The sequence below is a fragment of the Chanos chanos genome, chromosome 10 (assembly GCF_902362185.1).
Source record: "Chanos chanos chromosome 10, fChaCha1.1, whole genome shotgun sequence".
NCBI lineage: Eukaryota > Metazoa > Chordata > Actinopteri > Gonorynchiformes > Chanidae > Chanos > Chanos chanos.
The window spans coordinates 6,559,496-6,573,177 of NC_044504.1; the positions used below are offsets into that span (position 1 = coordinate 6,559,496).

Sequence of the window (13,682 nt, forward strand, 5' to 3'; positions counted from 1 at the left end):
AACCATTAAGTTTCGTTAAGATGGCCAGAAATACAGCTTCACGTTTTATTATAGTTAGCTCACACATACTTAGCTATCTCCTTGCTCCAACCACTAAAGTAGCAACATTTAGTAATTAGGGTTGTTTATTTCAGCATAGTTAGCGACGTTATGATATCAGTCTTCGCATTTGTTATCTAATTTACATGTCCAGTTTTACCTAGTAACCAAGGCTTGTAAGTGAACTTGGGGCTGAACTATTGTGCAAGCTAATTAATGTAAAATTATCACTTGGCTTAAAAACTGCCGGAACAAATCACCTGTGAGATGAGCTAGATAGCTGGCTGCATTTCTCACTGCTTTCTGAATTTATTGTGTAACTGCAGGTACACGGAGTAAGTGGTCGTGTACATCAACCCTTAGCTGCCTGAAACACACAACAGGCTCTAAGATTTGTGCCAGTCTATTCACTGCCTTTCAATTACAAGTATTTAGCTGCTCCAAGACCCAGATAGTTAGTAGCCCCGGTTAACATTAAAACCGTATTCAACAGCGCACTGTTTGTTCATTTCAAATGGTTAGTAATACATTTATATAACTCAGCGTTATATCCCATACATTTCATCAGCACTGTGGTCTTTCAAACGAGAATTTAACACAGCCCCACAGAAGAGACATACACCACATTCCCATGCAGGGCGCAATGCTGCTGTTTTCAACATCATTCGCTGTGAATAACTGGCTAATGTAACATAACCGTTAGTCTTTTGCAGTGACCCGCTTTATGAAAATTCCTTCAACAAATCGCTAGCTTGTCGTTAAGCAGTATTTAAGACACACCATTGGAGTTCTAAGCGGATACTCACCTAAATGGTCCGCAGTATTTTTTTCACTGTTTAGCCTGTTTGCCGAGAGAGGCAATATAAGTAAACCTCCACTCAATAACAGTGCTAGCCAGCTAGCAACGGCTAACAAGCAGGTCAATTCTTCTGTGTCAGGCAAATAGCGGGTATAATGAAATGAGACGACCACAGCGAAAAGCCCCCGGGCTAATGACTTAGACAGAACGGGGCGGCAAGACTGATGATTTTTCGTTCTCTGCAGTATTCTGTCCTGTTCCCGAAAAAATCAGTGATTTCTCAATCACTCTGGCGTTCCGCAGCCATCTTACTCGAATTCCTCAGGCACACCCACACGCAAGGGACGTTGTGACGTCTTACAGAAACCGCTGCCTCCCCAGGCTCCGCCGCCCTTCAACAGACGGAGCACCCCGTTGCAGGGCACCAGCTACTTGCATGGCACTGTTGACCTTTATCGAAGTTTCTCGATTCCCACCAGATTATTGTTACACCAATGTGACCCAGATTCTTAAGATTTTGCGTAACATTTCCAGGTGCTCAGAGGCTTACTCGTCTTGTCGTTGGGGCTCTCATGAAGATTGATTTCAACAATCTGTTGGCATGGTTGACTTGTGCAGTTTAACTTCATTACATGTCCAAAGGGCGTGGTTGAGCCTCCAGGGTGAATGCAGATAATTTCAGAGTTCAGCAGTACCTTTCAAACTTGTACGGGTGTAAATATGTCTCTACTTGTGTATTGTGTTGGCCACAGTATGAGTAACACACATCAGTCTCTTTGAAGAGAGAGAAAAGTACGCCTCCATGTTTCTTTTTACCCCTCTGAACCCCACCCACTGCGATTTTCAGGATCTTGATTGGTGCAGATGTTTACTTCACATAACAGGTAAACATTCACCGGTGTGCCATTAGGGAGCGGTCACCACGACAACCTGCATGATCTGGTACCTGTGCTGCACAGGTGGGGCCGCTTGTTGTCATGCAGACGCAATGACGTGGCCAAACACAGGATATGTTAGATCTCAACACTGGACATGGTAGAATCTTAAGACCCATTGGTTCATTTATGGAGAGTATCCAGGTTGCCTTTAACCACAAACTATAGATGCTGGAGACACATACTGTCATCCTAGCAAAGGAAACATTCACTGTTATTGGCTGTTGTAAGTTTTAGTGGATATTATACATAGTTTATTAGATGTAGTATAAATTACGATGAGTCGCTGGGCTAGGTTTCTCAGGGGTCAAGGTGTGCCAAAAGAGGATGAAACAGGAGAGGAGAAGGATGAGGGAACGACCGAAGAGAAGAAAAAGGAAGAAAAACCCAAAGTGAAGTGAGTGTTGTTTTGTATTTGACTGTTACATCACTTATCCCTTACTGTGATGGAGGGTGATTTACATACGGTGCCATACCGGTGCATTTGCCTTTTTTTTATTTTTTATCATGCAATCATGTAATCATTATATAATTATATATTGATCATATGATGTACAAGATGGCACTGTACCGTCATTGATTTGATGATGTAGATGTACATTTTGTTTTCTAAATTTCAGCTTGAATGAATATACAGCTGTGAGATATGTCAGAATCTGTAGGCTAATTTTGGTCTTGAAGAAATTTAATTTAGGACGGTTTATTTAATGTGTGACAGTTGTCTGAGAAACTGACACAAAGTGTTAAACTACAAAATGTTTAGGTCACTGTTCTTTTCTTGATAACAACATAAATGTATGATTCATTGCTTTAGCTTTGTTGTCTGAATTCAAAATTACAAAATTTAGTCTCCACATGTATAATATATGTCCTGTATGAATTTAATTACAGAATTAATGTTATCGCGTTGATTGAGCTGATGAATTTTTAACGAGTAAATCTCTGTCAAAGTGTTCATGTAGGTTTACATAAGAATCCATTTTCACTTAACCAGGTGGGTTTTTTTTTAAGATGTCTATTTTGTAAAAGGTTTTTTCCATGTCCATGTTGTATTTTTTTGATGAGTCTGTGGTGAATGAGCACTCACTCTGGCAGGTGGATGGTGATCTTCATGCTCTCTAGTCTCAGAAGTTCCCATCCACACTGCAGCACTGACCAACTCAGGCAGACAGACACCTGGCTAATGATTCACTGTAGCCATCTGGAGTGTGATGGATGTGAGGAAGGAAAGGACAAAAATTCTCTCTTTCTCTCAGCTGGAGGGAGTGGGTTGTCGATCCCTCTGAGGAGTTCTACTATGGCTGGCTGCAGGTCATGATTCTTCCCATCTTCTACAACTGGGTCATCATCATCTGCAGGTTAGGACACATAGCCAGACATTGGGGATCAAATATGAACACCCTGCCCACTCTGTGAGAATAACTCTATATCTTTTTTTTTTTTTTTTTTAATCCAACTTAATGTTGCTGCCAAGGACCTGTTTCTACATGATTGAGCAGTCTTACCTAGCAGCTTGGTTAACCTTAGACTACATCTCCGATCTTGTCTATGTTGCTGACATGTTCATCAGAATTCGCACTGGTAAGGCACAGTTTGTCACTAAACAGGTCTGTGTGAAGTTTTCTGTAGTTACATTCTATTTACTTTATTAACTACATTAGTGTTTGTAAGATTTTAAGATTTTTGTAAGATTTTAAATCTTTTCTTCCAGAACAGAACATCATGATAGTGCCTGGCATTGACAAATAAATGAATTATGTTATGTTATACCTCATGCAAAATGCAATAAATCAGCAGACCTGAAAATATCTGTATCAGTCTACCATGATTTTTATTTACACGATTAAGTATAAATATGTCATAAAAGTTCATATATACCAGTCATTGAAGTTTTGAGGATGTAAAACATATTATCACTTCAAAACTACACATTTTTGATTGAATATGTGTTACATAAGAATTTAGTGTAAATGACCAAAAATTATGTATTATGTTGGCTTATGCAGAAACCATACTTTGTCGGGTTTGGTCTTACCATTATGTAGAATGCTACATGTACTTTGACTGTTGCTCTGGCAAAATCACACATGGTATGAAACTCTCTATAAGGTTACTTCTATAATGATGTAAGGTTTATTATGTGATTTCACATATGGCAGATCCCATTAAACAACTCAGACTTTGAAAAGCCAATGCGAATGAGCTACAATTAATTTCTACTTGAAAGAAGTTACAGTTACTGAATATTCTCACTGCGCTGCCCCCTGTAGGTTTCCTGGAGCAGGGCATCCTGGTTCGGGACCTGTCCCGACTGAAACAGCGCTACCTGCGTTCGTCCAGGTTCCGGTGGGACGTGGCGTCCCTGCTTCCCACTGATCTGCTGTACCTGCATTTCGGCATCCACACGCCCCTGGTGCGAGTCAACCGCTTCCTGCGCACGCCGCGCCTCAATGAGGCGCTGGATCGCATGGAGACCCGCACGGCCTACCCAAACACCTTCCGCATCGTCAAGCTCATGGTCTACATCTTTGTGCTCATCCACTGGAACGCGTGCCTCTACTTCTCCTTATCGCGATACATTGGCTTTGGTGCGGACCGCTGGGTCTACCCCAACATCTCCAACCCCGTCTTCGCCTCCATGAGGCGCCAATACTTCTATTGCTTCTGGTTCTCCGCCCAGATCTTCACTACGGTGGGGGACACTCCCCTTCCCTCCCGTGAGGAAGAGTATCTTTTCATGATTACTGACTTGCTGATCGCTGTGTTGGTGTTTGCTTCCATCGTGGGAAATGTAGGGAGCGTCATCACCAACCTCCGCGACCGTGACAACGTGTTCTTTCCCAATCATGAGCTAGTGAAGAGCTACTTGCGAAGTCGGCGAATCAGCAAGGAACTGCAGGGGCGTGTGAACAGCTGGTACCAGCATCTGCACATCAACAAGTGCGTTGACCTCTTTCTGCCTCATTTTCGACAGTTAACACCAGCACCATCATACACCAGCTTCTGTTTAAGATGTCTCTGTTTGTGCTAACCTGTTTTTGGACAAGTTAACCTATTTATTCCCGTTATCATATTTCTACGTGTTTGCCCTGTGGTGCGTGGTTTTCTGAAACAATTATGAACATCTGTGATGAAACAGGAAGATCACACGAGAGAATGAAATCCTTCTGCAACTCCCGGTCACTCTCCGCACAGCCATTGCTGTCAGTGTTCACCTGCCCATTCTGTCCAAGGTCACCATCTTCCAGAACTGTGAGACCAGCCTGCTGGAGGAACTGGTGCTCAAACTCACTCCCCAGGTAAGAGGCCAACGGTCAGTAAGTTAAGAGCCAAAGACTGCTCCTGCCAGGAATGTGAATGTCAGTATGGAGTCCTATTTCTGATCAAAGTGAATGAAAGAAAGGTGCTAGAATACCCTGATTGAGGCTGGGATTTTTGGAGAGTGAAAACAACAACAACAACAACAACCTAGGCTTTTGAGATCAGTTAGTGGATTCTTAGTTTCTTGTATTTTTAATAGAAAAAGATCATAATGACCCAGATGCTCTCAGAACAACATAGACTGACTGTGCCATTAGCATTGGTGGATGTTTTGACGTTGAACTCCAAAATAAATGTTTCCTAAATGTCAGTGGGGATAAAAAATAACCTGACCTATTTCTAGACAGTGCAAGGTCTTCCATCTGGTACAAAATCTGGTAGATACTGTTCCCATTCGTTCTCACAGGAGGCAAAACAAAGCACAAGCACCATCTCTTACTACTGTTGGCTTACTGTGTAAATAAGTACGCAAAAGCTGCACTTTGCTAAATATTGATCTACTGAAATAGCTCACAAAAATAGTTTTGATGAATTCATTACATACGCGTAAGCACTGTGGTAGTCGCAAATGGGATTGTAAAAATAAACATTTAAAACATTTCAAATAAATTCACTAAACTTTACTAAAATCCTACCATACCACCTACTGATTCTTCAGTTGTTTTTGTCTATCGAGGTCACCATATTTTCCCTGTGCCTGACCATGTCTTGTCTGGTCTCTGCAGGTGTATAGCCCAGGTGAGTATGTATGCAGGAAGGGTGACGTGGGACATGAGATGTACATCATTATAGAGGGGAAGCTTGCTGTAGTGGCAGATGACGGAGTCACCCAGTACGCTGTGTTGGGGGAGGGAAACTTCTTTGGAGAGATCAGCATCCTGAATATCAAAGGTATAAACCAAAACAACAGATGGTGCGTGCTTCTCTGCACTTGTTACTTTTCTACCAAAAATAGCACTCCTGTTGACTCTATCATTTGGTGCGTTTTATTGTTAAGCATATGGCTGTTTTGGGTTATGGCTGGAACGTCTCAGCGCTCGGGGAACCACATGTTACTTGTGGGATACGTTCTTTTCGGACAAGCGCACCAGAAATCCTTCTGAAGTCACGCTCTTATGGCCAAACATCCTGGCCACAGGAGGATAGTGGTCCCTTGTGCAACAAACAGGATCACGTCATAAGCTGAAGCTTATAGTGCGCAGTAAAACCACACGGTGTCACATCTCGTGTTCTCTCTCAAAGAGCCAAGGTTGCAACTATAACCAAATGCACTCTTATACTCTGAGTATTTCAGCATCACTTCAGAGCAGCATGTGTGACCGCATTTCACAGGACACCAATGTGTCAATAAAATTTCCATATAAAGTGGTGTTTGGATTACATTGGAGTGCTATGCCTGCCCACTCAGTGTTTAGTATGAAATATTCATCTCAGCAAAGGAAGCCTTAACAGCAAGGTGCGTGATTAAATATGTTCCCACATATTAAAGATCAAGATCAAACTCACAACACAGCACCAGGTCGTCAGTCAAAAATGCTATGAGGAAGAGGGTCTTCTGACACCATGTTATGACTGTTCGCATCATTGTCAGCGACTCTCTCTGTGTAGCTTTTGAAATGACTAATGAATACACTCATAGTGTAAACCTTCAAATTAACCTGCAGGAGCATCTATGAAAGGACATTTTTCCCCACTGCAGAATTAAACTAAATAAAGTGAAAATTGGTGTTGCATAGCAACCAGAGAACCCCCCCCCCCCTCAGCCTGGCTCTGAGTTGTGAATTTGGTGAGGTGGACAGCCGACTCAGTCACCTTGCTCGGCTCTGTAACCGCGACACTCGGTGACATTGCTGGTAAGCCCTCTCGAAAGGGTGCACTGGGAAAACCTGGGGCGAGGGCCATGTTTCTCAAACTGGCAGGTGCATGGCACGGCTTGGAGGGCAGCATTGCCCTAGAAAGACACAGCAGATGATAACGAGGAGGTTAAATACAGTGGGTCGGTGGCTGTACCACTGAGGGAATGGAAAGGTCTAGCCTCTTAGCAGTTTTGTCTATTATGTTATAAGAAGCAACCGTTTGCTCTTCTGGTTTATGGATGAACTCACAGGGTGACTGAATCCCTTTATGCGGATCAGGGCAAATCATCTGCCATCCATGCCGATCAATCCAGCCAGAAAAGACCCAGTCTCTGCGTATCGTGCTGCACCACTTCTCACAGCTCTGCTGGGATGGGCAGTGTTTTCAAAATACTGCGGCTGCTGAGATGAGTAATGTTTTTCTTTAATGCTTTGGGGGCATCCAGGTCTCCAGAGCCACAGTCTGAAAGCGGCTCCACTCTACAGACCCAAGCAGAGAAACAGTATCCGCAGAGCAGAATGACGGTCAGTGTAGCAGCCCCAGGAAATGTCAGCGGTCAGTGGGAGATTCATCCTCACTGGTCTAGTGAGTGAAGTGAGGCCTGTGATGGAGGAGGGGATGGATCCTCCACAGCTGGGTGTCTTTACCCACAGGGTCTCAGGCTGAACAAACGTGTCATATAGGAGATGCAAAGTTGCATTTGTGTTTGAGTTATCTTAACTTTTTATACAGTGTAAAGAGATGTATGTCTGTTTGCATTCATGTATCATTTTTCACAGGACTTGATACATATTATAACTCAGGAAAAAGTTCAATGTAAATGTATAGTTTTTATCTACGTTCACTTGAATATGAAACACAAAGACCTTTTAGGACTATTCCACAACAAAGCAGAAATTATACCTAAAACTTCCCTACCACACACAACACCATTCCAAATACCCCTACTCATCGTATCAACCCCGTTCTCTCACATGACAGGCAACAAATCTGGTAACCGACGAACAGCCAACATACGCAGCATCGGTCATTCTGACCTCTTCAGCCTGTCAAAGGAGGACCTGACGAACACGCTCTCAGAGTTCCCAGCTGCCAAACGCTTACTGGAGGAGAAAGGTCGACAGATCCTTACCAAGATGGGCATGCTGGAGGAGCAAGGCGCTGACGGAGAGAGGGCGGAGGAGAAGACGGAGGAGAAGGTGAAGCGGCTGGAGGCCGCCTTGGAAACGCAGCAGACCAAACTGGCCAGGCTGATGGCCGAGATGGAGTCCAGCTTGCGTAAGATGCTGCAACGGGTGGAGCAACTGGAGATGCAGACAGAAGACTGGGAGGGCATTGTAGCAGAGGGGGCAGGAGGAGAGGAAGAGAAGGAAGAGACGGTGAGAGAGGGAGAGCGAGAGCGAGAGCGAGAGGTGGGGGACGGGTCAGGAGAGGTCGGGGAGAGGGGGGAAGGAGACGGAGGAGAGGAGAACGAGAAGGAGAGGGAGGGAGGTCAGGAAGAGGAGAAGACTCAGCGAGATAAAGACAGAGAAGGGGAAGGGAAGGGAAGTGAGGAGATAGAAGAGGAAAAACAGACCAAGGAATGAGTATAAGTGGGTGAAAGTGAATGGGTTTGGTTTGAGTGCTTCAGATCAATCATTTAGTTATTTACTTTTCTTTTTTTTTTTTTCAAATAATTGTCAACACTGCTAGAGCTCTTTCAGCAACGTAAGCTCACAGAAAAATGTGTGCTTCAGCAAATTTTATTTTTTAAGTTATTTTTTGTCTATATTTGTGTGTACTTTGTCAGTATCCTTGAATGTACTTTATGGTACAGTGCATGTAGATGATGAAATTCTGTTGTAAGACAAGCAAAATAATAGTCCACTGTAATATTATTGTGTGTAGCACAAATAAAGATTTGTGTTTACTATTTATGTACTAAACATACAGCACTGAGTAACAAATCACTTTGAATGCTGCAGCTGGGAGTACTACCCTAAGTTAACACTAGAGGGCAGAAAATACACTCAATCGTTAAAATGGGCACACGGGACCCAAAAACATCTATTTACTCTACAATAACAGGGTCAGATAAACAGACTGAACAAACACTACATTAGCACCTGTCTATATTCTCCCTGTGGTACTAATCAGTGGTGGAATGTAACGAAGTACAAGTACTTCGTTACTGTACTTAAGTACATTTTTCATGTATCTGTACTTTACTTAAGTAGATTTAGTTGTGGGTACTTTTGACTTTTACTCCACTACATTTTACAGCAAGTATCTATACTTTCTACTCCACTATATTTCTACAATGCGTTGCGTTACACGTTACAGTCACATTGCGTTTTTTTGTTTGTTTGTTAGTTTTAAAGTAATCAATGGCGAGAGGGGAATTGGTCCACTGAACCAATCAAAGCGGACAGGTAATGTTAGACCCTCCTTCATCACGAGCGAGGCGCGCCCGCAGCATCAGCATCAGCAGCAGCAGCAGCACTAACCGGTGATAAAACACCCAAAATGAATTCGAGAGAGGCCACCACGGAGATTCATGCGCCAACCAGGGCCTTATTTAAAAGAGTTGTTTGAGATAACCGGTTCTAAAAATGATTCATGGAGATTCCGGTGCCATCTTTGTCTCCCTCGAAAACACGAGATACTAGCTTTCAAAAATCCGCCGTCTAATTTGAAGAAACATATTGAGGTAAATTAGGTTGCTCAACGCTACCTGACTTTTGCATGTTAAATTAATTTAGGTTAGTGAAGTCTTATGTAACCTTAGCTAGCCTCTTGTTCAAATGCACCACTAGCAACAAGTAAACACGATTAAATTATTATAATCTAGCGTTAACTGGCAAGTAACACATGCATGTTGCTAACGCAATGTAGTCTTGGTCCTGGGTGTTTGCTTGGATGCTAGATCCCGGGAACAGCGGTGGTTATGTTGCTTGTGTGGCTAGGGGCTCTTTAGCCCTGTGCTCCTTCAGAGTTGAGGTTTAAAATTAGTGGGTATTATAGAATGACAGGATTAACATCGTAGTAATTACTTTAAAGATACCTTTGTCTTAATTACACTAAAATGGAATTTAAAAGTCAGACTGTCAGCCCTACTTGACATGCTTATATTGAGCCAAACCCAATTTCCATCTCCTGTAAGAACAGTCTGGCAAAAATATAAATTTTGTAATAGATAATATGTTGAAATCCTGTGTTAGGATCAGTGCCTATTCCTTTGTTAGATGTGTTTAATGCCCCTTTTTCAGGCAGACAACTTGACTTGAATGTGTTTACTGCAGTCAATATAACACATTGGTTTTGCATTGTGTTTGGTTTTATTTACAGTTAAATAAAAACTTTCAAGGGTATAATCAGTCCTCTTTATTATTTTGCTTAATGGCATTTAACTCTGCAGGTCACCCCTGAAATTCTCATTCAAAGAATCGTAAGTCCAAGTGTGAACTGTTTCACAGAGGGTAAACACAATAAAAACAATAATCTTTCAAATAATTGATAAGAGATTGTTTGCCAGTGTTATCAGTAGCATCATCTACAGCATTGTTAATTAAAATGGCACAGTCCATATTACTGACATATTAAACAAAATATAAATACAGTAGGCACACAATGATATTGTAGACCATTGCATTAGGGAATACATTCAGCAAATACTTTTACTTTTAATACTTTAAGTATATTTAAAAACAGGTACTTACTTACTTTTACTCAAGTAAAAAGGTTAATGTGGTACTTTTACTAGAGTACATTTTTGTCTGTTTATTTGTACTTTTACTTAAGTACAGTGTTTGAGTACTTCCTCCACCACTGGTACTAATGCAACACTAAAAGCCCAGGTAAACCAAGCCAGATCACAGTCTCTGTTACCTCACACAACTGCACTTCAAAGCCAAGACTATCTGGAGCATCTTTGAGCCACAAATGAGATTTAAAAAGTAATAATAATTAAACAGTGACACACCAATGACTTATTCCCTATGTAACTTTAAGGAATAATTTGGCTATTGATAGAAACTGGCTAAGCTCAAATTCTACGTAAGAGCCTAGAGAAGTGTGTTGACATGCATTTAAACAGTACATACACTTGAGATGTCCAAACTTTTCCACAGATGAAATGGAATCCTAACTTCCACTTTGACTTCCTGTGGGTTTGTGTGTGTGCGTGCGTATGTGTGTGTGCATTTGTGTGTGTGTTTGTAAGGCAAAGACTCAGTGAACTAGTGTGATGTCCATTCAGTAACACTGGGGGTTAAACTTTTACTTCTAATACTTCCACTGACCTTCTGAGCCACACTTCATAAAGATCATATGCCTGCACTCAGCAGATGAAGTACTTTGTGTGCAGTTTCTGTACTTTTCCACTGGTTCCAGCTGGATGAACAAGACAGACAGAGCACTAAACTTTACTAAGATATTGATCTTTATTGATATCTACCGGCAAAACATGACCAAAGACTGTTAGCTTGGTTGTGCAACGGTTGTTAGGAGTACTTCCACAAATACGATTATTGATAGATAACTCATGAATGAGTAAACACAGGAGCTGTAAATGTTTTCCAAAAAGAAGAAAAATCTCTTTGGGAAATCCATTTTTTTAAACAGTGGAATGTTCATTTTGTAATGTTTAATCACCTCAGTTCAATACCTGACATAGATTAGCTGCCTGTTCTCTGATCTTATTGGGAAGCTGCACCGTATGACTGTGATGAAATGTAACATAAACGACTGAAGAATCAAAAAGTGAATCAAAACAAGCGCTTGTAAATTAAATAACTGCAAACTTCATCAATAAAACAGTTTTAGACTTTTTAAAATCCATTAAGAACAGACCTGCCTGATCACAAAAACACGCTGGACCAAATAAAACAAGATTGAAAAACATAAGGCAAGCTAGTTCAGAGGTGCACATAACCTTCTGGTTTCAACAGCCACCCATTAACTAAAAAACAAAAAAAAAATGTAGACTGTGACCTGTTTGTGTCTCTTTTTCTAATTCTGAACCTCATTCTCACTCCTCAGCTCTGCCAAACGCAGCTTGTCTGGATTAATCCCAAACTACATTTAAAACCTTTCTAAATCTGAATGTCTTAAATACACCTAAAACATTTAAAAAGCACTGCTTTTCCAGCCTCTTGATAGATAGATAGATAGACAGATAGATAGATAGATAGATAGATAGATAGATAGATAGATAGATAGATAGATAGATAGATAGATAGATAGACAGACAATTACGCAAACATACCCTATATATGTGTTCATCTCAGAAGCACAACTAAAGATCTAGATTGTTGAGAGCTTTACATATTATACATGCACACACACACACACACACTCATGTACATATTTACATGTGTGTGTGTAGACTGCAGATATGTATATATGAAAGTTAAATAGGGTTCTCAGCCATTTCGATCTTTTGTTGGGCTTCTGCGATGAACCAGATGAGGGCAGTATAATCTCGGCAAATTTTACCCATATACATGAGTACCCATATACATGAGAAAAACAGGTGCACACGCCACAGTATTTTACCGAATGACCTTGCCTCACCAGGAACAGGAATGAATGACTTAGCTTTCTCCCTCCTCCACCTCCCCACACCTAAAATTAATGTGTATGTGTGTGTGTGTGTGCGCGCGCGCGCGCGTAAAAACGGAACAAGAATGATGGATGTATTCAAGCTCCAGTTACCTAGAACAAATTTTCCCATTATTTCAGCACCGCAGGGTCAAGAATTCTGGGTGAATGTCAAAGCCAAAACAACAAACAAGGCGGATTTTCCTTATTCACTGTGAAGAGTGGACCCTTGCCTGAATGATACCAGAATGTATCGTTATAGCGGCATCCAAACGTGTAGCTAACCAAAGTGTATCGCAGTGAGATAAAATATGCGCACATACACTCTTGTTTATTCAGGAAGGGAACACATTAATAATTAATTAATTAATTAATGATTTATTGCACCCGCTACAAAACTTGCAGTTGTTTTATCCTAGCAATCGCCCAGCTAAATTGACCAAGATGTTCTCACACACTTTTCATCAAACTGAACGCAGTCTCTCCACGGCTCTCGCCTCCAGCAAGAGCCTTGAAAACAGTGGGTACTAAGAGTCACTCTTCCAGAAAACTAAATATCCGTTGCGTTGCTATGGTCAATTAAAAGTTAACAGCGCGTGCAACAGGACGTAAATGCGAGTGTGAGATATATAAAAGGACCGTTACATTCCGAGAAAAGAAGTCCGTTAAGTCGACAATCTTTCTTCATTTCTCAGAAACCGTCGATCTAGATAGCAAGGTAAGCTGTCAGTTCGGAAGTTATTAGGAAAGCTATTTATGTTCTAACAGACAAAATAATGCGCTTCATCTTAATCGTCGTTCCCTACATTCGCGAACAAACAGATGATATTTTTAAAAATATTTATAATTTTCATATTTGACTATAGATGGGGCCTAAATGCGACAACCTAGTGTTGGTGGTTATAAAATGATTTGGCAGTACCCCTCTTGTTCTCTCCGTTGTGGTAATTTCTTTGACTTGAGGCCCACTTGTCCAAACTATTTAAAAATAGGGCATCGGCAATTATAACAGGTGGTAAATACACTCTTGCTTCTTACCTATTTAGTCTTCCACTGAGTCAGCTGGGTTTTCTTTCTTTAGGCCTCAACATAGCAAGAATTTTGCTTCATAATTCCCATAATGTGATGTGAGATAGCGAGAGACAGTTCAA

At 41.4% G+C, this 13,682-nt stretch overlaps 1 protein-coding gene across 1 annotated transcript; it reads left to right on the plus strand.

Annotated features, from left to right (window-relative positions):
• Positions 1–2,135: 2,135 nt before the first annotated feature.
• cnga4 (cyclic nucleotide gated channel subunit alpha 4) lies at positions 2,136–8,537 on the plus strand. The gene is made up of 7 exons (XM_030786628.1): positions 2,136–2,170; positions 3,030–3,131; positions 3,248–3,354; positions 4,044–4,713; positions 4,913–5,072; positions 5,820–5,985; positions 7,933–8,537. The coding sequence occupies exons 2-7, from the start codon at positions 3,088–3,090 to the stop codon at positions 8,535–8,537; spliced, it is 1,752 nt and encodes a 583-aa protein (XP_030642488.1). The 5' UTR covers positions 2,136–2,170; positions 3,030–3,087.
• Positions 8,538–13,682: the final 5,145 nt, after the last annotated feature.